Source organism: Aedes albopictus, chromosome 2, assembly GCF_035046485.1.
Source record: "Aedes albopictus strain Foshan chromosome 2, AalbF5, whole genome shotgun sequence".
Lineage (NCBI taxonomy): Eukaryota > Metazoa > Arthropoda > Insecta > Diptera > Culicidae > Aedes > Aedes albopictus.
Genome location: NC_085137.1, coordinates 377,117,729 through 377,144,341, shown reverse-complemented (window position 1 = coordinate 377,144,341; position 26,613 = coordinate 377,117,729). Strand labels below are relative to the sequence as shown.

Here is a 26,613-nt window from a genome sequence, read left to right as displayed (position 1 = left end):
ACTGTATTTATAGGGGAAAATGGGTCAAAATGGGCACTTCCAGTCAATGACATGAATCGAGGTGTGCCTCATGAAATGTTCCTGCCAATTCTACATCAAGAAAAATATGGTAGGTATGCAGCAATCAGTTGATACTAATTTTTAATTCCGAAAAGACAGTATTTCTAGGGGATAATGAGGCAAAATGGGCACTTCCAGTCAATGACATATATCGAGGTGCACCGCAAAGTATGTGCCGATTAATTCTACATCAGGTAAAAATTGGTTGGTTGGCCGCAATCAGTTGAAACTATTTTTTAATTCAGAATAACTGTATTTTAGGGGAAAATGAGGAAAAATGGGCACTTCCAGTCAATGACACAAACCAAGGTGTGTCTCATAGAATGCTCCTGCCAATTCTACATCAAGAAAAAAATGGTTGGTTAGCCGCAATCAGTTGAAACTATTTTTCAATCCAGAAAAACAGAATTTTTAGGGGAAAATGAGGCAAAATGGGCACTTCCAGTCAAAGATACAGATCGAGGTATGCTCCATAGAATGCACCTGTCAATTCTACATCAATAAAAAGTTGGTTGGTTAGCCGCAATCAGTTGAAACCATTATTTAATTCAGAAAAACCGTGTTTTTTAGGGGAAAATGGGGCAAAATGGACACTTACACTCGATTCCGGTGAATGAAACTATCACCAATCGATTCCTTGGCATTTTTCCATTCGGAAAAGATGGGCTTCAAAGATCGCAATCAGCCGCAATAATTAGGTGCCTTTTTGGGTCGGTTTTTTCCCACTGTGCAATGTATTGGTTTTATTTGCAGGCATTTAAGCTATAACTCATATCATAGTAGGCTGTGAATAAAAAGCGTTGATTTTCTTAGTTTAACACTTGCATAATGACTAAGGGGTTGTCCATAAACCACGTGGTCATTTTTATGGGACTGCTCAACCCCCCCCCCCCCCCCCCCACGTGGTCATTAGTCCATACAATTTTTTTTTCGTCCATACAAAATGGTCATTGGCCGAACTCCCCCCCCCCCTCATTACCACCTGGTTTATGGACAGCCCCTAAGTGGCAACCTAGCTCGTGAATTGTCCACGCGCAAATGTCGAAAAGCATCCGTGGTAGTGTCAAAGTCAAGATTATCAATTTTTGAATTTATTTTTCTATTTTGACATTACCTAATGGTGTAGATATTGACACACAAACAAAAGTTATAATAACTATTGATTCTGGAATTTGATACGGATCGATAGTTTTTCGGAAATCGAAAAAAAACGGAGGTTGCGTTCGGGCAAATTCAAGACTTTCTTATATGGCGCTACTCGTAGCTCCTGGATGGCATTGGTAATAATGTAAGTTTTTTTTTCTATGGTCGAAGGATCATAAAGGCCACCGTAATTTTCCTTTTCGATATACCATGCCGGTAAGTCGCTGATTTCGTGTTTCTTTGCCATTTTTCTCATTGAGCGCATATAATTCACCCAAATCTTATTTTTGGTGGCAGCGATAGCTTTCTTTATCCGCAACCTACTGTGATATGAGTTAGAGCTTACGTGCATGCAATAAAAACCAAGACATTGTGTGTACAGGTGATATGGGTACCTTATTTGTTCGATAGTGCAAACATTATCACGCATACGGTACCACATTAATACCAAAATCTGCTTAAATACCTCCAACAGTTATTGTGATGTTTTATAATATTTCGTAGAATAACGCAGCAATAACAATTTTAAGTATTAGATCACATATTGCTCTTCGCATGGTATTTGTAAGGTATGCCCTTCTGCTCGGGATATGTGTGAAAATAAGGTTTTTTTCGCATTCATTCCGAATGGCTAGGCTGAAAAGTTATGCTTATAATTTCTGGAGCAATCTATCAGTAGGGAAAAGGCTACGACGGGGGAGGAGTTGTCAAAAATCGGCCAAAAAAGTTACATCATTTACGGATGCTGAGAAATGATCACTTCCTGAATGAAAATTCACAAACCTCACAACCAACCCCGATCCGACTCTGCTGTTCCAGAGAGAGAGTCAGAGAGTCAAGCGCCCAGGATTTCATTCCGCGCCGCCATGATCAGACAAACGGATTGGCCAACGAGCGAGCGCCAGTGATCCCAAAATTGCGCACCGGTGTGCCATTGCCATTCCGGGACGCTGGCTGCTACTGCCGTTGGTCAGATCAATACGCGCGCTCCTACTACGGCGGCAGTCGGCGTCCGTCGTCCCCGGAGATAGTAGAGTGGTGTGTGTCGCGCGCGTTTTTTGGGTCCCACACGCGGATTATCTCGCAGGATCGTGCGCGCGCTCTGGCTCTGGCTCGTTGCTGTGGCTCTTCGTGATTGATTCAGAGTTGTTGTCGGTTTTGGGGAAGATCCCCGTGTGCGATTGTATTGTTTTGCCAGTGGGATTAGTCACTGTTTTTGTTCTAGGTGGTGTTTGTGATGCGCCAACTGGTGCCACGCGTCGCTGGCATTGGTCAGTTTTCCGCAAAAGTCTAGGACCAGGTGCTAGGTTGGTGGTGGAATTCAGTTTCTGAGAATTTTTGCGTTGTTTTCTGCTTGTTAAAGGTCAGATCGAGTGTGAAAAACTACTGTTTGATTTCCTTTTGGATTTGGCGACGTGCAACATTTTTCCGAGCTTTATCGAAGTGGTCGTTGCCGAATGAGGATTACTCCCGGTTAGTTAGGCGATGTTGATTCAGCAGCGCAGCAGCAGAGTGGAATTAAAATAGACAGCATCACAATCGATCGCAGACACAGACGACGAGGAGCAGCGGCAGCACAAAGCTAGGGCACAGCGTGCTGCACGTCGCCATTCGAGGAAATTCGCTTTTAGCAATCAATTGTAATTTGCAAAGTCGAATCGATCGCCAAGAGCCAACCGCGGTGTCGGGTGTGTGGTGACGGAGGTTTGGCGACAGCAGCTGAGGAAGATTCGGTTCGGTGACACAAAAGGCTGAAACGTTTCTGGCTTGACGATTAATTGATTTCTCGCCTGCGGTCCACAAGCGTGCCCCGAGTGGAGAAGAAAGAAGCGAAACGAGTTGTGCGAGTGAAAAGTGATTAAGAGTTGTGATTTTTTAATTGATTGCTTGTTTCTTTATATTTATTATTAAAGTCTACGCTTAAGTACCTATTCATCATGGAAAAGACGGTTAGTATATTATATCGATAAACAAAAGTGAATAATTTATTGCAGTTTTTGGTTTTGTTGCTTTAGGAACATTGCTGAATATATGACAGCCATTAGTGACCTAGTTAATACGTTTGATGTTGATCCGTAAAATCCAGCAGAAAACATTGGCACATGCTTATTTTATTTATTAAAAATTTGATGAAACTGTGGCAGACCAAAATTCACTTGAACATAAATCTATTGATGAGTTTAATCGAATTGCAAATCAGGACAGGGTTTCCTGGTAGGGCACCCGGATGGTCATCCATGAAAATACTCCTAAAATTTAATCATTTTTTAATGAAATCCAGCAAATATGGTTCAACTATATCAAATCGTTCGTGATAGGGTATCGAAAAGTGTTTGGTCAGCCGTTTTCTGCGGGAAACCCCTTTCGAGTAAATCACTTCAAAGTTAGCATTTCTGACTACCCCAGAATGGTGCGGCATCATCTGCAGAGGCCAATTCTAATGTACCTATACACTGAAATTCTGTTCCTATATAGGAAAGCTAATGCCTTTTCGGCAGTATTGTTCTCTTCACCATGGGGAGGTTTTTCTTAATCCTGTTGGTCTGAAAATAAGCTTCAAAACTTTCTCAGCCAAACTAAATTATATGACCAGGTTTGTTATTTGATCGATAAAACACTCTCATGACGAAGAGACCAAATTGCCGAAAATATCAAAAGTCACCCTATATCAATAGCCGTCTTTTCTTTATGCTGACCCCAATTGAGCATGTTAAACAGATATACCGAGCGAAATACTGGAGAACATTCAATGTCCTCCATGTAAACTTTATCTCAGAAGTTTAATTTTTAATCGATTGAAATCGAACTTTTAGAAATTGATCTTCCTATTTAGAGGTACAATTCCGGGAGTTTCCCGTGGACTGATTACCTTTATGTATCGTGTCTTAAATACAAACACGCCGCGGTTCTGCAGTACATCCGCGAGTATGCGATGTCCCCGATGAGGTCGAGGGATCTACAGTTTCACGGACTGGTATCCAAACTTGATGAGCATCTGTTCGTTTCGTTGGATCTACGCCGAAAGAAGAATTCTTCTCCATTGGGCTAAGTCTTTTCCTGGTTCTCTTCAACACACCAGTCGATCTTTCAGCATTCGTGCAACATAACCAGCCCAACGCAATCTACCGTGTTTCACAATGACTATGCTTATCTCTCAGTATACATGAAATTTACTGCTATAACTCCCGATTTATGCAGCGACACCCGATGCCGTTATCTTCTTCACCGAGTGTTATTTGCAGCAACATTCAAAAACACCAATTGCTTTCCGGTTTGCTTTCTTCAACGCCCAAAACTCGTGGCCCAATAAAGCAACACGAATTCTATCTTTATCTGCGAATTATTAGATTCAACATGAAATAGAGCTCGTACAAAGGCATACTCGCAGCTGTAAGATACTTTTTAACTTTGTGGTAACATGATAACCCCACTTCACTGCTTAGTTTAGGCGATTAAAAACATACAAGTTAAAAAAAAATGCTTTCAAAGCTACGTGAACTGTTTTAAACCACTATAGAGACTACCTCAAGTATTCCCACAGCTTAACCGAAACTAACGCAAATAAAAACCCTTTGGAAAAATGACTTCACATATATGTAACAACAAAAGTACTTTAATCAATTCTGTCGATATAAATATTATCCGCAAAGCCTAGAAGTCTGTGCTGCCGTGTACACTTGATTTTAATCTATTCAGTGTAACTAGTCTTATTCGTTTTGTCGGAAAACCATGTTCTATCATTTTTTCACTTACCCGTTTCATTGTTGCACTGAATCGTTCACTTTATTTTGAAAACAATTAACTGCTGGTCAGGCTGTAACGTCTACTCTCTAACCGCAGAGCAACCACACTATATACTGTAAGTACACTGCAACCACACGCTAACTGCGTTTAGTATAAATGGGGCAATTCATCTTCTTTTTCTCTGAGATAAGCAGCAAACTCAAATTCGTGTTTCTATAAAGTTGGGATTATGCGAATATTGATTTTAAGCTTTAATAATCACCTGTATAGTTACACATTATGCTTTTGCACACAGCGTTAGTCTGTGTATTTCTGCCTCTAGCGTTGTTTAATCTGTATCAAGCTGGTTTTACCACGCTGTTTTTACTTACTGTGATTGTGGCAAGAATAATCTTGCATAGTTTGGATACTGGCTATGAATAGAACAGCTTAGACCAATCGCCAGCATAAAAAAACAATGCTTATTAGACTGGGTCTACAAAGTCGATTTTTTGGAGCAAAGCTTTTTCGATTCCTATTGGCGTCCAAAACAACTGCGCAAAATTTGGGAGCGATTGATTGCGTCCCGTATTCCGCATTGCGATTGAAATTTGTATGGAATTTAGTATGAAAAAACGTGCTTTTTTGCCTTTATTTTCCTAAATTGAATTTTTTTTTTGACTAAAATGATCTAACTAATGACTTTGAAATATAGCCTAGGATATGCCGAAAAACTTTGCCGAAGACCGCAAAGTGATCAGACACTTGTGAAAAAGGTTGTTACGTACAGATTGCCCGGTGATGCTTAACATTTATCATGTAAAGGAATAACCTCAATAATAAAATCTCAATTTTTGGCCTAAGTTATCGAGCGAATAACTTTTTCACAAGCATCGGATCACTTTGCGGTCTTCGGCAAAGTTACATGGTATTTGACATAAGAATTCAACTTATGAATAAAATGCAAGAAAGAACGTTTTCTCATGCTAACTTCCATACAAATTTCAATCGCAATGCGGAATACGGGGACGCAACCAATCGCTTCCAAATTTTGCACAGTTATCTTGGCCGCCAATACAGATTAAAAAAAACTGTGTTCCGGGTAGATGTAATCAAACTTAAAGTTTCTCCATACAACGTTGACCCACTCTAATGCTTCTGTAAACAATGATCAGTTTTTGTAGATTTATGCAAAATGGTATAACCTTGGGTACAACCCACATGGTTGTAGTTTATTATTATTAATATTTATTAAAGACACTTTACCACTTATGTGGCATTCGTGTCTTGATTGTAGTTTAAAAATTTTATTTTTGCAAGGGAAATTGTAATTTAGTTTACCTTCTGAATCCGGTTTAAGCTACTTTCAGTAAACATGAAAAAGCGAAATCCCTTCGATCATGTGTGTTTGTCAACAATGTAATCGATGAACTAACGATCTTAGATGTATGTACGTGAAGCAGCTTTTACTGTGAAAGTAACAAGAGAGGTGTCCACAAGGAAGAGTGTTTTCTCCTTTGTTGTGGTTACTGGTTGTGGATGACCTTCTACAGAGCTTGAAAAAAAAAGAGGTTCGAAGTAGTTGGATATGCTGATGACGTTGTCATTATTGTACGAGGTAGATTCGAACGTGTTAGAGTGGAAAGAATTACACTCTTTCCTGGTGTCAAAGGGACTTAAATCCCACAAAAAATACCATTATTGCTTTCACTATAAGGAGAAAGATCAAACTGAAACTCCTTTTCTAGAACTAAATACATTTAGCTTAATTAAATAAAGTAAAATATCTGGTTATCATACTAGAGGCAAACTTGAATTGGAGCTCTCATCACCAATCAGTTGTGCAGAATGGTCTTAATACACTTTGGGTTTGTATAAAGACCCTTGGTAAAAGATGCAGCCTCTAACCAAGTATTATCATGTATACAAATTAAACCATTTGTTTGTCCCAGGACTACACACGCTTCCCTTGTCTGGTGACACAAAACTAATAAGGCTGCTGCTTCTGCTGCTGCAAGGGCTAAGCTCAACAAAAATCAACGCACTGCTTGCATAGCCATCTCAGGTGCAGTTCGCAGTACACCTACTTTGGCCCTCGACGCAATGCTTCAACTGCCCCGATAGGATCAAATCTAGACCAACATGTGTCACGCCCTTGGTCACGCCTCAGCTTCTACTATCCCAAGTAACAATTTTAGTTTTCTCGTTGCTTACAAGCTGTTGCTACGATCAAACAGTTAAAACTATATTTTAAAGCTTAGAAAACTTTACAGCTCTAATAAACCCGTAATAAAACCCTTTAAAACCCAAAAGGGCCCACCCTACAGGAGGCCGGCTCCAGAGGCACGTTATCCTCCATTTGGGACATTTGTGCCATAAAACGTCACTTTGCAGAATTACGGCAGTTTTGGAGTTCGTACAACATTCTAAACGAACGATTGAAACCAAAGAGTTAAACTGAATCCGAAAATAGAATCATCACATAAATTGGCAGTATGTAAATTGCAAATTATTATTAATGCAAGAACGAAAATAATGTCGGTCATACATGTCCATAATATTTATTTCCAAATTTTCACGGGGAGAACGCCTGTTGCTGTGGCAAAGAAAAAATCCATGCCAAAAAAAACTGACCGTGTACAATGAACTGTTTCTAAAAAAGGTGTGCGCCACGTCATTTAGAAGTTTTTGACATATACAAAAATAACAATTTTAATTACTCTTGCAAAACCATGAATTCAATTTGCCATCCAAAATCAACATGGTGCTCACATTTGGAAGCTGGAATTGATCATCGTAATGAAAAATATGGATGCCGTCAAGTTAAATTCTCTTGGTTTCGTTTAAGTGTGTTTAATATCAATTAGTAGGGACAATGGAAATTCGCGATTTCGCGGAAGCCGCGAGATTCGCGAAATTGGACAATGCTCTCGAAATTTAAGAAATCCCGCGTAATGCCACAAAATCTGACAAAATTTAGAAAATAACTTCAAAATTCCACCAATTTTAAACTTTAAAACACAAATAAGCTGATAACTCTTACCAGTGTTAAGTATTTAACGATTCCAAGTCTGGCAAGTCTTGAACAATTTTACACCTGCAAGGATGGGAGCACTCACTTGCAAAGAGTTGTATTCACTTGATATTTTCTCAGCTCAGAAGCATGCAATCAAGAAACGATGTATGTGACTTTTACCATTTGATGTGATCTAAAGGTTTGTCGAATAAAGTAGGTGTCGCACAAGCAAACCAAAGTCGTAACAGAGCTGTGAAAGCGACTCTCCACGAGGTGAGTGTAATTTACATTCACCTCGTGGAGAGATGCCTTCGCAGCTCCCTCACGACTTTGGTATGCGTGTGCGACCCCTACTCTATTCGGCAAACTTTTAGACCAAATCACAAGGCAAAAGTCGTCCATACATCGTTTCTTGATTGCACGCTTTTGAGCTGAGAAAATAGCAAGTGAGTGTAACTCTTTGCAAATGTGTGTTCTCATTCTTGTACACCTGTTTCTTTGCTGATTTTTCAGCAAATGCATAACTTTTTCTGTGAGTTTATGATTGCGCCTCACAAAAACTAAGTAAATTATTCATTTCGCATTCAAAATTGGTGTTTTTTTCTGGTTTTCTTCAACAATCTGGAGTCGTGAAATTCTCAACGTTAGTCCGCGAAATTCAAGAAATTTTGCCGCGAATTTCCATTATCCCTATCAATTAATATAAAAGTAACATGTTCTAGAGTTCTTGCTCTTTATGATTACGATGCAATGACTAGCAAACACCTACTTATTCTTAATGCATAATTATGTGCGCTACACAAACAATGTTAAGTTTTAGGGAAGTGTGGGTTCAGACTGAATTCTCTTAAGAACACTCCGCTTGACCGACAGCCGTAAAAATGTAAACAAACCGAAAACTTTGGTATTTTCGTGATGTTTCGTGCTTTAAAGTTGTTCGAGTGCTTGGTGAATAAGTAATTTGTATTATTTGATCTCCCGCCTACTGCTGCTGGGTGCGATGGAGTCATTATTTATGCACAACTGTGGTGCCAGACTTGGAACAAAAGATGCAATATCCACCCATCAGTTGCTTCGGAAACCCCGATAACAATCGAACTTCAGCGAAGGAAGCTGGTTTCATCACCTGGCCAGGAACATTATGCCCAACCGAGGTTTTTCAATCACATATGTTTCATTTATAATGACCCCAAATTGTGCCTTATTGATTATCTTTCGTTTGTATAGCGTATCAAATTTATTGTTCAAGAGAAGATAGTATTGCAGTAACTTCCTAAAGTCAGTTTTAATGCTTCCACTGGAAATTCCGAAAAGGTTTAAGATTACTTCATTGTGCTTTTATGCAATTCATCAGGTTTTGAGACCGATAATTTCAGACGTGCATACGGCTTCGGAAGAAGTTTCAAGATAAAGTTTTAATGCATACTTAACAGTTCGATTACAATGACTTTATAGCTTGTCAAAAAAAAGCAAGCAAATTGGTTTTATTCGTAGGACTTCTAGATATCTACTAACTGTTTTAAAGTTGCTTGTGTTGTTAAAGCTGTTTACAACATAAACTGCTTTATTAAACCTAAAAGGCTTTACCAAATCCATGGCAAAACCTTAATAAATAATGTCTAAGAGCAGAAGGCAAAGAAATTGTTACTTGGGGTATCTCTCCTAGGCGTACCCCATTTTTTTATTCAAACTTGGGAAATACGCTGGAGTAGCAGGAATTCGCAATGGTTGTTGTTCCATTATCAAATGGTAGTCTAGAGCAGGCATGCCAGATGTTTTTTTATTTTTTTTTTTGAAAAATATGTATCGCACTTTTCAAGAGATTGTATCTTATATGAAACTTGGGTGAAAAATCTGTATCCCATTCAAAACTAAAATACTCAGTCAACCAGTCATCGTATAAGATGTTGAATAATATGTTAAAGCGGAGGCGATATACGTACATTTTACAAGCGCCTAAATGGAGGCATACACGCATATGGCCTCCACTTTATCATCTTATGCAACATCTAATACGATTTCTGGTTGTCTGGGTAGTCCCTCTGGCTCAAAAATCTGTATTCCAAATAAAACGAAATCTATACGGATAGCCTAAAATCTGTATAATACAGATACATTTGAATATATGGCATCCCTGGTCTAGAATTCATAAAGCTGGGAGCAAAAAAAGGACTGTAAAATATAAAGAAAAAACAAAAACACTGCTACCGGAAGACTTTTTGAATCATATCAAGTATTGCCATAAGTCCCGCAATAGGAAATTGTAGTGACTAGATGGAAAAGGTAGTATGTTGAGACTTCCTTCAGGTGTGTTCATTTCTTCCCGTCAGGAATAGGAAGAAGGTGGACCCGGCGTTCCAACTGGCTCTACGAGTTTTTTCGAACTATCTGACAACAGGATATTTTCAGAAAATTATCCAGGAACTTCTTTGGAAAATTCTCAAGTAAATATTTCAGAAAACCAGTCATGGGTTATTTAAAAATCCTCTTCACTAATTTCTCCAATAATTTCTTCAGAGTATTTTAAGGGCTCCTATGGAAATTTCTCCGAAAGTTACTGCAGATATCCCAGTAATTCTTCTACGATTCCTCAGAAATTTCTCAAAAAATCTGTCAGAGGTTGATTTTTATTAAATCATTACATGGACTTCTTTGGAAGATCCTCTTGTTTCTTCTTCGGAAATTCTTCCAAAAATTCTTTCAACTTTCTTTAGAAATTTCACTCGGAATTATTTCAAAAATTCCTCAAGTGATTCCAACCGATTTTTTCAAGAACCTTTTTCGAAAAAAAAACATGGATTGCTACCAAAACTTGATACGTTTAGAAATTCCAAAATCCTAGAGCGATTACATTCAGATAATCTTCCTTGGGTTAGGTTGCTTAGAAAAATCTCTAGGGAATCTGTATGAAAATCTTGTACAAAAATTCCTCCGTGAATTTATTTTGAAATTTTCTGAACTTTTATAAAATTCATATAAATTATTCAATAAATTTCTCGTAGTACTCCTCTAGAAAACATTCTTTGGACATCCTCAGAAATTCATTCATGGATTCTTTCAAATATTCGTCCGGAGATTGTATCGGAAAATCTGCAATGGATTTCTTTAGAAATACCTTTCAGCGAATATTTCAGACAATCAGAATGTTAGCTCAATTTCTTCGCGTTCTCCGTTTCGGCTATATCTGGCTGTCTTTCAGATGTGTCGTGTGTTTTTGAGGGATTTTTCTCTGGATTTTACTATAGATTCCTTCTAGGATTCCAGTCGGACTTATCCAGAGATTATTTTTGTTAATTATCTTGAAACTCTTTCAAGATTTTACTTAAGAGATTCCTCCCTCTTTTAAAGGGCTCCTCTCGGTATTTTTTTCATGGATTTCTCTTGGGATTTCTTTAGCGATTGTAGGTATAGGTATAGGCCCAGCATTTTCGTAGGGAAAAAAATCTCTGAATTACGTCAAGAATTTGTCTCTACCTTAGTGGACGGTTTTTTTTTTCTACATTCGTTTTGAAATTGATATACAGTGTCGGACAAAACAATAAGACCACCGGTCCTATTTCATACACAATGACCAAGTTTGATGATATGGTACTCGGTTTCTAGTAAACCGATTTGGCTGAAATTTTGACAGCTGACATGAAATGACGGGAATTCTGATTTGTATTAAACTAATTGAATTCTGTTCACTACATCAAAAGTTACAGATATACGGTGCGACAAAATTCCAACATCAGTTTTTTATGATAGTTTTTTGTGGTCAATTCAATAATAATATCCCCATGTTTAAATGGCATCCTTAAATTTAGTACTTGTTTATCAATCATCAAGTATCAGATACAGATATATATCCTTTGATAATGGCAATCTGAAAGTAGTCCGTTTATTTTGTCGTTTCGCATATCTGTAACTTTTGATGTAGTGAACAGAACTAAATTAATTAAATACAAATCAAAATTCACGCAACTCCATGGCGACTGTCAAAAATTCAGCCAAATCGGTTCACCAGAAACCGAGCATCACATCGTCAAACTTGGTCATTTTGTATGAAAAATGGCTGGTGGTCTTATTGTTTTGTCCGACACTGTAGGTATTCTTGCATGATTTCATCCCGGATGCTTTTCAAAATATTATTTTATATATATCTTCCAAAAATAATCAAGGATCCTTTCTGTGATTCCTTCTGGATTTCCCCATTTGGGATCTGCGTCATTTGACATAAGGTTATTTGACATATGATCGTTTGGCATAAGATCACTTAGCATAACACATTTGGCAAAACGATTATTTGACATACAGTCAGGTTTTTTTTACGCGGGGGATACGTACCGCGTAAAAATAAAACTCAGTTCAAAATTCAAAAAACCGCGTAAAAAAAGTCTCATTATTTCTCGACGAATCATGCAAAAATAAGACGATGAAATTTGTTTTTGTATGAAAACCGCGTAAAAAAAAGACCTGACTGTAATGGACACTGGACATATTAAAAGAGTGTGCATTTCGATTATGCTAAGTGTTCATTACTTCAAATGATCATTATGGCAAATATATTTATGTCAACTTACCTTATCCCAAACGAACTTATGCCGAATATCTTTATGCTATATACCGTTCCTTCCCATAGATACACTGTACAAATCCCTCCAGAGATTCCCTATTGAATTGTGGAATGTACTTTACGGATTTTTCCTAGGATTCGTTCAGGTACTTCCTCTCATATCCTTGCCGTGATTCCACCTGAGATTATATTAAGGATTTTTCTTCAGATTATTCAAAGATTCCTCTGGGAAATCCACAAGGGATTTTTTTTTTCAAGTTCTTTCATTGATTCCTATTGGGATTCCATGGGACTCTTCCCAATACTCTCTATCATTCTCTCAGCATTCCTGCATTCAATGGATTCTTCCTAGGACTCTTCTTTTATGTTCTAAGGATCCCTCTATATATTACTTTTAAAACTCCTTCAGGAATTATATTACGAATAACTGCATAGCTATCTGAGATTTCTTAAACGGTTCTCTCAGAAATTTATCAGGAATGCTCTCCAGCTTTCCTACAAGGATTATTCTTCCTTTTGTTTTTCTAGAAGTTTCCTGTTATTCACCCAGAGATCCCTCAGATATTTCTTCAGGGATTCGGATTCCTTAATAATCCTGATTCAAGGATTATTCCCGAAACTTATTTCAAAATATGTCCAGGAATTTTTCTTAGGATATTCCCAGACTTTGTATAGATTTTTTTCAAAATTGTACAACTGAAAACACCGTTAGACTCGAGGACTCGACATTTAATCTAAGGCGTTCTAAAGACAATGGCTTGGGTTTACTGCATTGTGTTCAATGAACAGGTACAATGCTGTTTTGTTTAAAATGAAAAGTTATGAATCTGCTACGGAAAAATGTATACACACTTACGAAAAAAAATACTGTTTCTCATAACTCAAAACCCCATAAATACTTCTCTAATTATATTTCATATTCTCCTCTATCCACAGGAATTGAGCAAAGACCAGCTGAAAGGTACATTAACATTCCCTCTCAAAACGGTTCAACGAACACATTTTCGCAACATAGTAAACGCTCCCATCTCGTTCCCGTGCCAGAACCCTTGAAAAAAAATCCCAGTGGAGGTGAGGTGCCGAAAACGAAGTGCATTCAGTGACAAATAAATTACTTGGAATGAATTCAAGTGAAAAAGAACAAAATGAAAAATCTTTCCACCGAGGAACCGTTGTCGCTCGAGAAAATTCCATTCCAAAATCCCGAACTCGCGCCCGAAGAAGCTACCATGAGGAAGAAGAAAAAGCGCAAAGAAAATAAATCCCAGTGAAAATCTATAAAAATAACACGCAAAAAAGATCGAATAAAATTCCCTCCAAACAAGAAGTGAATCCGCTTATGATAAAGTGCCTTGATCTGCTGCCATTGGCGGTGTGTGTGTGTGCTGCCATAATGTGCGCGCCGCGAGTGAGGAAATTTGGAAACGTGGAATGTGCCAACGATGACCGAGCGGACCGTGGCGTGGTCGTCGTCGTCGTCGGCTTGGTTCAGTTCAGTGCGGTGTGGTGTGAAAAACGAATAGCAATTTAAATGCTGTTTCGGCCGGCGGCCTCCCCAGCACGGAAACGATTTTTCTCCCGCGGGATTCACCGCCGCTGGCTGCCGCTGTTGCCCATAGTGAAGTGACCTTAGAAAGTTCGTTATTCTATGGTGCGCTTACTACTTTCCGCCCCATCACCGCATCTCTAGGGTTCTGGCAAAACGGAGCGTGACTCATCCCCATGTCGGACATGACCATTCATCATTATCCCCGGCAGTCTGGGTTGGGTTCAGTGTGTGTTGGAATCGGTATGCGGGGTTATGCTGGACATTGTGCGTAGTCGAAGAGGGAGTTTGCGGAAATCGGTATAACATGCTTCATTGGGATGAAACAACATTATTTAACATTTTAGCGATAATCAGTATTCTGAACGAATATTTCAAAACCAGATGACATTTATATGACGTTGTTCACTCGAGATGTGTCGGATGAATAAAAGTTAGTAATTATGAGTTACCTACATTTTTAGTAAAAAAAATGCAAGTCGTGGAACATGTTCATATGAATCAAATGCAGAGCAATCTATATAAAAAAGAATTTTCTACAAATTTGGAGTCGTTGATCCTAGCGGCTGCTACTACACTGAAACCTTCATTTAAGTCGATGCATGGCTGATCGAAAATAATTTTTACCGTGCAAGCAATGACTAATCTATACAGTTTTATATTTTTTTTTGACAAATCTCCTATGTCGTGTGAAGTGTTAAAATATATAAAAGTAGTGGTAGGGTGCCTGTACCAGTTATCGCACCACCTAAGAAAAACTATGTCCACAAAAATAACAAGAAGACCGACAAATGTCATCGATATGTCAAATGGTTGATTAGTGTTCATACTTTACAGGAAAAATATAAAAACGGAGCCAAAACTACTTTTAGCATTTATTACGGCGTGTGCCAATGATAGGAACCCTGTACCAGTTATGGACACATTTGTTAATTTGGGTTCCACTTCGCACTATTTACATGCATTCCTTATGGGATTTGCCATAACTGGTGCACTATGGCGAAATAGGGTGCAAGGAGGCCGAAAAGATAAGGAAAATTATTTATTTCTACCATAATTTGAGCAAATTGTGAAGTTTGAATGATTGCTATCATCTTCTGTGATCGTGATCTGTTGTTCACGATTTTTTTCTTGTTGATTTGTATCTTTAAATGTTGAAAATCAACTATAGCGAATTCGAGGTACTATAGCCATAACTGGTACCTTGAGCCTATATTAATGATGAGATTACAATGAATTCTTAGAAATTTTACGGAAATTGGAAAACTGCTATGTATAGCTTACAATGTAAAGTTGAATAAAAATTGACGAAATCGATATAAAACTGGTTAAACTGTCCACTAGTATACTAGAAAAATAAAGAGAAACTTTTTCCAAAAAGTTGGATTTCCATTAAACATTTTCCAAAATGCTTTCCAAAACTTTCCCTTTCAATTGTTTAGGATTATTCCTAGATTTTTCTGAGATGCTAATTTTAACCCTACCGCAATCAGTCTTAAAAGTTTATTCACAGTTCCTTTCAGAGAAAGTTCTTCTTTGAATTCATGCCGCGATTTTTTCATAGAGCTTCTTCAAGAATTTCTGTCTGGATTTCTACAGGAGCTCCTCCCGGGATTTTTTAAAAACTTTTTCTCGGAATCGCTTTCAGAGATCCTCTCTGGAGAAATCGCTTACCTTACCGATCAGGCTAAGGCCGGGGTGGCCTCTGCTGAACATAGTAGCCGTGTCCATTCCACTTGGTCCATGGCTGTTTGTCTCCAGTTCCGCACTCTGCGTAGGGTCCGCAGATCGACCCACCTAGCTCGCTGCGCTCCACGTCTTCTTGTGCCGGTCGGATGACTCTCGAGAACCATTTTAGTCGCGTTGTTATCCGACATCCTGATGACGTGACCCGCCCACCGTAGCCTTCCGATTTTCGCGGTTTGGACGATGGTTGATTCTCTCAGCAGCTGATGCAGCTCGTGGTTCATTCGCCTTCTCCAAGTCCAGTCTTCCATCTGTACTCCGCCGTAGATGATACGCAACACCTTCCGTTCGAAAACTCCAAGGGCGCGTTGGTCCTCTGCACGAAGGGTCCATGTTTCGTGCCCATAGAGGACTACCGGTTTAATAAGCGTTTTGTAGATAGTTAACTTCGTGTAACGGCGAACTTTATTCGATCGTAGCATTCTGCGGAGTCTAAAGTAAGCACGATTTCCTGCCACAATGCGCCTCTGAATTTCTCTGCTGGTGTCGTTGTCGGCGGTCACCAGTGAGCCCTAGTACACGAATTCTTCAACCGCCTCGATTTCATCAGTGTCGATATAAATTCGGGGTGGCGGGCGCGGTGATTCCTCCCTGGAGCCCTTTGCATTCATGTACTTTGTCTTCGACACAATAATTACTAACCCGATTCGTCTGGCTTCTCTGTTTAGTCGGATGTACGTTTCCATCATCGTCTCAAATTTACGAGCTATCAATACCATCAGCGGAACCAAGCAGCTGAACGGACTTCGTGAAAATCGTCCCACTCATGTTTATCCCCTCTCTCCTAATTACACCTTCTAACGCAATGTTGAACAGCAAGCACGAAAGACCATCAACTTGCCGTAACCCTCTGCGAGATTCGAAGGGACTCAAGAGTGTCCCTGATAATCGAACTACGCACATCACTCGACCCATCGTCGCCTTGATTAATCGTATCAGTTTAACCGGGAATCCGTATTCGTGCATAATCTGCCATAATTGTTCTCGATCGATTGTATCATACGCCGATTTGAAATCGATGAACAAGTGATGTGTGGGCATGTTGTATTCACGGCATTTCTGCAACACCTGGCGGATGGCGAACATCTAGTCCGTTCTAGTGCGTTCACCCATAAATCCAGCCTGACCCGAGCAGAAGAAAATAACAACAGCATAATAAAATATGTTATTTTGGCCTAATAACTGTATAATGGAATCAGTAATTTTTATGTTATTAGCATAACATATTATGTTATAAACTTGTCTGTCATAAGCGGCAAAATAACAAAAATCACAACAAAAAAATGTTCCTAGAATATTAATTCAATAACATGTTTTGTTAGATCAATTACAACTTAATAACAGGAAATTTGTGAACTTGTTACTGTTGTGTATTCTTCATCACATATTTGTACATTCTCTGTAGCAGAATAATAACTAAACATGTTCTACAACAAAATATATTATTGAAATGTTATCTTGTGGATGTATCCTAAAAACTTGAATATAACAAAATAAGATTGCCCAACAAAACATGTTATTAAAAAGATATATTTTGATAAGTTAACAATAACAAATTATGATATAAAAACAGGCTATGTGATTCTGTTGTTATCAATTTGCTATTCTCCTCTGCTCGGGGATGTTGCCCCACAAACTCTCTTGTAATCGGTGATAGACGGCGGCATAAAATTTGAGAGATTACCTTGTATGCAGCGCTCAGTAGTGTGATCGCGTGGTAGTTCCCGCAATCCAACTTATCGCCCTTTTCGTAGATGGGACACACGATACCTTCCATCCACTCTTTCGGTGATATATCCTCCTCCCAAATCTAGGTAATGACCCAGTATAGTGCTCACACTAGTGCTTCTCCACCGTATGTAAGTAACTCGCTTGGTAGTTGATCTGCTCCAGCGGCTTTGTTGTTTTTCCACCGGCCAACCTCCTCTTCAACCTCTTGGAGGTTAAGGCTGGAAATCTTTCGTCCTACGCACGTACTCATTGTAGCCGAGGTACTACCTATGGCGGATTGGATGTCCTTCCAGCCATCTTCAAGTGTAGCTGCGCCAAGCTGCTCTTCCGTTGGTAGGTCCTTTGCTAACTGCTGCGCGTAGTCTTGAGCCACTTCTACGTTACGCAGCTGCTCGATGTTGAGCCGCGGCGTTCGACTTTGACGCGTGGTGATAACTGTCGAAAGTTTTGAGCGCATGCATACAGCGACTATGTAGTGATCCGAATCCGAATATTCGCACTGCGGTATGTGCGGACATTGATTATATCCGAGAAGAATTTACCGTCGATTAGAACGTGGTCGATTTGGTTTTCGGTTTGATAGTCTGGTGATCTCCAGGTGTGGATATCTTTGCAGGGGAAGAAGGTGTTTCGGACTACCATACCACGGGAGGCTGCAAAGTTTACGCATCGCTGGCCGTTATCATTCGATACGGCATGCAGGCTGTTACGCCCGATTACCGGTTAGTACATTTTCTCCCTTCCTACCTGCGCGTTCATGTCGCCGACAACGACGTTCACGTCACGCGGCGAGCAACCATCTTATGTTTGCTCTAACTGCGCGTAGAACGCTTCTTTCTCGTCATCAGGTTCCCCTTCGTGTGGGCAGTGGACGTTGATGATGCTGTAGTTGAAGAAACGGCCCTTAACTCTTAACATGCACATCCTTGCGTTGATCGGCTGCCACCCGATCACACGTTGTCGCATCTTGCCCAACACTATACATCCTATTCCCAGTTCATTGGTGGTGCCACAGCTTGGGTTGCGGGGATGTAGTTCGTCGTAAATTATCCTGTCACATCCTGCGAAACCTACCCAAGAAACAAGACTAGCTGAACTGTTGCTTCTTAAGCTAAAGTTTGCTTAGGAGTTTTTTTATACCACTCTTGTACAACAAAAATGTTTGTTGGGTAGTGACTTGCAATTCCCTGTTCCAAGTTTCCAATCGTAGTCCTTATTTCACTTATAACACTCCTGTCTCGCCGGATGGCCATCGCGCCAGTTCTGTTTAACGTCCCAACCATCACTGGGATGACCATGCTTATGGGGCAACCACCTTGGATCTAGCTGGGCGTGATGCAGCGTTGTTCACTCAGCTGCTGGATGCCAGAACAGACGCTGTTTGAGTTGCACCTTCTTGGTAACAGACGTTCGGGTCGTACCTCCTCAATCTAGCTGAAGTCAGAAGGACAACAGTGCCCAGGCTGCACTACCAACTAAGCACACAACCCTTACCAGGCGATTATTGTCATCGCTTGATTCGTAGAAGCATGAGTTAGGAACTTGTGAGGACCAGAGCTATGTTGGGCGCTCTCCTTATCGACTCACCGTTTTGCACCGTTTTGGAGAAATCGCGCGAGTACCTATAAACGATATCCTGGGAGAAGTGCCGAGATGAACCAGCCCTGGCCTGAAAATCTCGTTAATAAAGATAATAAAAAAAATCCTGGGAGAAGCTCATATGGAAATCTTGCGATTAACTCTGAAAGAGATTGCACGAAAATATCTTGTTAGTTTGTGAGCTATTGACTGTAAAAACTTGTATTGGAATGGTTTTTGGATCTTGCATTCAGAAAACTGGTAGCCCTTTTTGAAGAAATGATACCAATAAAGATCCAAAGATCCAGATCAGAATAAAAAATATCATTCTCGCGCTGGTCTTCCAACTACAGACAGATGAGAACAATACCGGGAAAATCTCTGGAAGAAATCTGAGGAGTGACTCAGCACAAAGTCCCTGGAAGAACTTCTACGGATTTTTTTTTTAGACACGGACAACGTCTTCAGCTTTCGGCTGTACAGACTGTTTTTAAACATAACATTAGACAACGGACAACGCAGCATGCACCAGTGGAAACGGGGAAGAAACTATTCTCACGAAAAGTTTCATCGCCCGAAGCGGGAATCGAACCCTTACCCCATAGCATGGTGCGATTATAAGCTTGGTGACCCTAACCGCACGGCTACGAGGCTCCACGAGGAACTCCAAAACGGTCGATCCACCCTGTATCGAATCACCGGATGGTCACTGTACGTGTATCCATCGTCGACCCTCTGGTACGAGCTAGGATTTAGACCTGGGTTCCAGAAGGTCACATCAATTATGGACTCTGCATCATTCAGACTGTAGGTTTTTTTTATCGCCAACGTTCGCGACATCCACGTTCAGTCTAGCCATAGCTTCGAGTAGAGCCCAGCCTCTCGCGCTAGTCGAGCGGCTACCCCACTCAATTGCCTAGGCGTTGAAGTCTCCACCGATGACCACGGGACTCAATCCCACTAGTGCGCTTGATAGCGAATCCAGCATAGACGAGAACTGGTCTATCGGCCACCTGGGAGGGGCATAAAAACTGCAGTAGTACACCCCGTTGATCACCGTTATTGTGTGACGTGGATTTTTTTTTCTTGGACCGGAAAATGATCGGTCGTACAGATCATCGCTAGCTTGGCCTTATCCGCTACCCAGTTCCAGTTATTGGGTGGAATGCGGTATGGGCACAGACAAAAGACATCCAGGCTAGAACAAATTTCATTCAGAAAGTTGTGTAAGGATTTGAATCTTCACTTGAGTAAGGTTGCAAACCAATACACGATGAGAACACTAACGCCGTTCTTCTTTGTGGTATGGATGTGATAGTAGTGTGATGTCTATACTTGATTGCCACCGCAACTGTTGTGCGGCTTCACAGTGGTTCATGTTTAGCTGAGTAACCTGCATTCTCGTCGGTTGGTTTAACTTCCTCGAGTGCCTGGACATTTCGGCCTACCCGTGGAAATCAGGCATTTTGGTGCCGAGCTGCACTCTTTGGCGATATGGCCCTCCACTCCGCACTTTTGGCAGAGTTTACTCCTGTCCAGTGTTGGTAAAAACTCAAATTCTCAAATCTCATGGTGGGGTTGTTACACGCGCGATGCTTGACTCACTAAACTCACCAAACTCACTCATGCATGAGTTGACTCGTGATTTTACTTGTTGCTTTATTTCTTGGTGGTCTTATTATTTTCATCGAAGTTTTATGGATTGTATGATAGGATAAGACCAAATCTTGAGTACAACAATAAAGAATGTCTTTTAAATTGATTTGGATTCGTTTTACAAGCGAACGAGATTTCGGCGTTTGACTCGTGAGAGCGAGATTTTGCATGAAAATCGCGTGCGTGTAGGGTGACCATATGGAAATGAAGCGAAGGAGGACATTTTGTCCAAATTCGGTTGGAAAAGGAGGACATTTGTATGAAAAGGAGGACAGTTTTTAAAACAGCACGAAAATACAAAAAAAATAGCATTTTAGCGTAGTGTGCGTCAATTGATTTTTTAAGGGCATCCAGATTATTTTATAAACTCCTCAAAAAAATGAATTGAAATCTGCTATCATTCTAACCATGGATATTGAAACTTGTTATTTATTTGATTGAAATTGTGTAGTTCTCATAAAATAACACTTTTAATAAGCTTGGAAAACTTGCAATGGTGCAATCAATGTTACTCTCTACTGGATAACAGTCGAACTGAAGCAGTGAACGCTGAATAGGGGCTGTCCATAAACCACGTGGTCATTTTTTGGGACTTTTCAACAGCCCCCCCCCCCCCGCGTGGTCATTAGTCCGTACAATTTTTTTTAATTTGTCCATACAAAATGGTCACTGGCCGAACCCCCACCCCCTCCCCCCCCCCCCCTAATGACAACGTGGTTTATGGACAGCCCCATAGCAAGGAAGAAATCTAGGACAAATCATAAACGAAAATATATCTGCAAACACCACTAGTCGTCTCAGTTTTCTGGGCTCGATAACTTTTTATTCGGCTACTTTTACTGCTATTCTATCACAACTTCCAGAGATTTGCCAGAATGTTTTGTAACTTGAGCTAATCGAATAAGAGTTCTCATAAATCAATGCGGCTGCTTTTATACTGTACTGTATTGTTGTAGAAAATTATTGTTAAAATGTTATTATTATTATTTATATGAAACATATCGGTTTATTCATTCCCCATAAGTGCCAGTCAGCATCACTTTTATTCTAGTTGAATACCCATTTTAAACATATTTGGTGCTTATCATAGCTTTACAATAACATTCAAATAATATGATTTTTTTTAACATACAATTTTATGCAAGTTCGAAAAGGAGGACATTTCCATGGAGAAGGAGGACATTCGATTTTTGATCAAAAAGGAGGACAAATCCTGCTTTAGGATACCATATGATCACCCTACGTGCGTGGGAAAGTGATTCAAAATTGCAGGCGAGTTTGTTCACGTAGGAGCGGTTTATGAGTCAGCTTCGAGTGTGAGTTTACCAACACTGCTCCTGTCGGGGCCTTTACACGCACATGGATTATGTCCTTGCTCAAAGCACTTGAAGTACGCTAAGAGGGGCTCGTATGTGCTGAGCGGGCACACTGACCAGCCAACTCTGATCTTGCCGACTGCAGTCGTCATGTTCACCTCTCCTACGGGGAGCCTGATCTTGGCGATCTGCGTGACTGTGGGGCCCTTTTGCAGGCGGATCTATGCATTTGGTGCATCTACCTCACACTGCTGTTTAAGTGTGGCCGTCTTCTTCTTCTTCAGCCATCTCTCCAGTTGACTGCGGTGAGAGACGATTTTTGCCTCGCATAGCTCTCAACACCTCCGTGTACGTGAGGTTTCTCACTACATTCTTCTTTCCAACCGTAAACCAAGGGTTTTCCTTGCCTTGGTCCGGTTGGCTACTGTTCCTTTTGAGGTTGGTCTCTTGGGGCTTGGTTTCCCAGCCCCTTGCGCGTTTCGCAAACGTCTTGGCAGCCTGGTTACTCGCGCTGGCCGTCCCTTTCTCCCTCTGGATTTTTACCCGCCTCTGCCAGACGCTTCTTGGATCGCGTCTCCTCGATAGGTTTCGACTATGCAGCTCGAGCCGTAGAGAGGTTTGACCTCTCTGCTACGGCTCCGGCGAGCTGCATGGTTTCGTTCTGCATCGTCGCGTTGCCAGCAAAGATGAAGCTGTACATTTGGGATGACCGCTCCTCATTAGCGTAGCTAGGGGGGGTTCCAGGGGTGCCTGGCACCCCCTAGAACAAACTTGGCACCCCTTACATGTTTTCTTTGACAGTCACCTAAAATTTAAAATTTCACACAATAAATTTCAATATTTATTAAAGGCACATTTTAATAAAACTTAAACACACCCGGAATTACTTATACACCTGTTGCACGTTTTGGCGTTTTGGATATTGGTATGAACAATCAACAGACTTCTCCATGGATTCCTCCAGTAATACCTTTATCTATTCAAACAGTGATTTTTCTAGGCTTCCTTTATGGATTCCTCCCGATATTTCTTTAATAAACTTCTCTCAGGATTCTCCAGGCAGTTCATATGGGGCTGTACATACTAAAAATTTCAGCAGATATTGATCCAGCAATTTCTCGTAGTATTTCTTTCGAAATTCTTACTATGGTACTTCTTGGAATTCTTCTAGGGATTTTTTTTTTTAATTTATCTTGGGATTTCTTCAGGAATTCCTGGTTGGGTTATTCAGGACAACCTTCCTGGGATTCTTTCAGAAGTTTCTTCCGGTGATTCTTCCAGGAATTCCTTCAGAGATTTTATTCAGAGTTTCTTCCAGAAATTTCTCATGAAATTTCTCCAGGAGCTTATACTGGTCTTCCTCCGGGAACTGTGGCTAGGATTCCAGCAAGTTCTCTTAGAACTCCTCCAATAATTCTCACTGTGATACCTTCAGGAATTCTACTAGGGAAGTTCTTTCGGAAATTCTTCCAGAAAATCATCCTGGGATTTTTCTAAAAATCTCTTCGGTGATTCTTCCAGAGATTTCTTCAAGGATTTAAACAGGACTTTCTCCAGAGGCTATTCCAGAAATTCCGCAGGGGATTTCTCCAAGAACTTCTATTGGTCACTTGGTAGAGGAACTTCTTTTAGGATACCCCCGGCATTCCTGATTCAAGGATTTCTCTAGAAATTACTTCTATGATACCTCCCTCAATTCTAGGAATTCCTCCAGATCCGCGCTTCCCAAACTCCCAAGACCCGTTTCCCAATTTCGAGAAGCGCTGCTCCAGTTATTCCAGCTGGGATTCTTCTAGCAATTCCTGCGGTTCTTCGAGCTATTCTTATTAATACATTCTAACTATGCTAGTTCAGAAATTATGCTACGGATTTTTCTAGAGCTTTCTTTTGGCGTTTTTGCTGGAATTTTTCCAGGTAATCTTCCTGGAATTTTTGCAGGAATTTCTTTGGTTGTCCTACCAGGGATTTCTCCAAGGATCCATTCAGGAATTCCTATAGAAATTCCTCATGGAATTCCTGCAGAAACTCCCTTTGGCCTTCCTCCAAGAATACCTCAAACAACTCCTCCTGAGGTTCGTCCAGTAATTCCATCAGAAATTCTTACTATGATACGTCCGTATATTCTTCTTGTAATTCCTTTACGAATTTATCCTAGCATTATAGCTGGAATTCTTCCAAGAAATCTTCCTGATATTTCTTCAGAAATTCCTCGCGATTTCTTCAGGACCTTCTCTAAAGATTCTTCCAGAATACCTCTACCGGTTCTTGCAGGCACTTCTCTTGGCATTCCAAGGATTTTTTATTTGGATTCCGCCAGACATTCCTGATTGGGTTTCTCTATAAATTCTTGTATAGTTTGCTCCAGCAATACCTCCTAGCATTTCTGCTGAGATTTCTACAATGATACACCCCAGAATCCTTTTAACAATACCTCCTGAGATTTTTCCTGTGATTTCTTCAGAGGCTCTCCGGTGATCCTCCAAAATGCCTGGAGGATCACCGGAGAGCTTTTATCCAAGGATTTTCTCATAATTTTCTCAAGGGATTTCTCCAGGAACTCCACTTGTTCTTCCTCCAGGAATTTCAGCTGGATTTCTCAAGCAGTTCTACTGTGGTTCTTCCAGAAATTCCTCCTAGGACTCCTCCAGAATTTCTTACTGTAATGTCTCCCGGAATTTTTCTAGGAATTATTCTAAGAATTTCTCCAGGGATTCCTTCAAAACTTGCTTGGATTCTTCAAGGCAATCTTTCTAGGAGCATTGCAGAAGTACCTTCAGTGTTTCCTCCTGGAAATCCTAAAGGTTTTCCTGGAATTTCTCCAAATATTTCTTATTGGATTCTTCCAGGAAATCCTCTTGACTTTCATCCAGGAACTCCTCCTGCGATTCCATAAGCGATTCCTGCTTAAGTGTAGAATTAGCATATGTTAAAATACACAATACTAAAAATTAAAAAAAAAAGATTCCTGCTTCTAATGTTTCAGGAATGCCTCCTGTAGGTCTCGTCAAAAAATTCTCACGGTGATACATGCAGGAATCCCTCTAGGATTCTTCCAGGTAGTGTTCCTAGGATATTTCCAGAAGTTCCTTTGATCCTTCCTTTCTAGAGACTCATCCAGGAATTATTCTAGAGTTTTTATTTATGGATTACTATAGAAATTTATCACGGTATTACTCCTGGAACTCCTCTTAAATGAATTCTAGTAGAAATCCCTAATCGAATTTCGGGAATAGTTGGAATTTCCAGAGAAATCCTAGAAGGTATTACTAGAGAAATCTCTAGTGAAATCCTATAGTTTTTTCCCTTACAAACTTGTAATTAATTAGAAGGCACAGAATGTTGCTAATTGACAAATTGAGACATGAAAAAAAAATCGCGTTCTGGTGGGATTAGAACCTACGACTCCGTATTCGCTATACCGTAGTATGACCATTTCTTTGGGGATTATTCTTTTTTTTTTTTTGAAAATTTCTGCGGTAGTTTCATTAGAATTTCATCAGCAATTTCTTTGGTTTTTTTTTGCTTAATTTCAATAACTATTCCTCTGAAACTATTTCAGCAATTTCTTTTCAAGTTATTTTGCGGATTTATTGGGCAATTTTATTGTGATTATTTTTGAAATTCTTTATGATTTAACTGTATTTATATTCATTGCTTCCGAAAGTTGTCTTGGTCAACTGGTCTTGGTCAAAGAAAATCCCATGAAATTCACGAAAAACTTACTGAAAAAAATCCCAAAGAAATTGTCGGAAAAAAATCCACCAAAATTACATTAGAGCTTTCAAAGTAGTTGCCAAAAGAATTCATATAAGAATTACCTGAATAAAAAATATTAAGACTTTTTAAGGAAATTGGCTAAATCCAATCTTAAAATAAATTGCCGAAATATTCTATATATTCTATAAAAAAATAAAGAAATGAATTCAAACAAATTAAGAATTTTCCGAAAGCATTAAAGGAATTTCTGAAGAAAATTTAAAAAGAACCCTAAAAGTAATTTCCGTAGAATCACCGTGACAGAATTTTTAAAGAACCACCAAAGTTTTTTTTTTTTCAAATAAATTCCCGAAGCAATCACTAAGAAATTTGCCGAATCAATTTCCAAAGGAATTACCAAAGAAGTTCCCAAGTGCTGATGAAACTCCCGAATAAATGTTCAATGTAAGTAACATCGGAATTGCCGAAGGTATTCCGGAATCATCTGCTGCAGGAATTCCTTGCATGAAAACTGAAGAAATCTAGAAGTAAGTGTCTGAAGATTTTTCAATAAAATTATAGAAGCGATTTATGAAAGACTTTCCGAAGGAGTTTTCAAAGGAATTGGCGAAGTAATACCGAATAGCATAAATAATAAAAGTCCAAAAAATGGACGAAAATCCAAAAAAAGCAGAATGACTTGCCGAAGATTTAAAAAAAAAATGTGTGGATGTTCCCAGAGTTATTGTCGAATGGCTTCACTAAAAGAATTCGCTAAGGAATTGCCTGAAGAATAATTGGAGAATTTTTAAAAGCAAATATCAATAGAATTGCTGACATTAACAAA

At 39.7% G+C, this 26,613-nt stretch overlaps 1 protein-coding gene across 6 annotated transcripts in view; it reads left to right on the top strand.

Moving 5' to 3' along the window:
* Positions 1–2,232: 2,232 nt before the first annotated feature.
* Positions 2,233–26,613, top strand: part of LOC109422787 (troponin C, isoallergen Bla g 6.0101) — a 57,124-nt gene continuing 32,743 nt past the window's right edge. For 2 of the 6 annotated variants that reach the window (XM_062853014.1, XM_062853012.1), the window contains exons 1-2: positions 2,235–3,152; positions 13,434–13,458. In XM_062853014.1, the coding sequence (XP_062708998.1) occupies positions 3,141–3,152; positions 13,434–13,458 (37 nt within the window). In that variant the 5' untranslated portion in view covers positions 2,235–3,140. Of the gene's footprint in view, positions 3,153–13,433; positions 13,459–26,613 lie in introns of all 6 variants that reach the window. The other 4 variants (XM_029878807.2, XM_062853013.1, XM_029878809.2 and 1 more) reach the window with 4 other exon arrangements.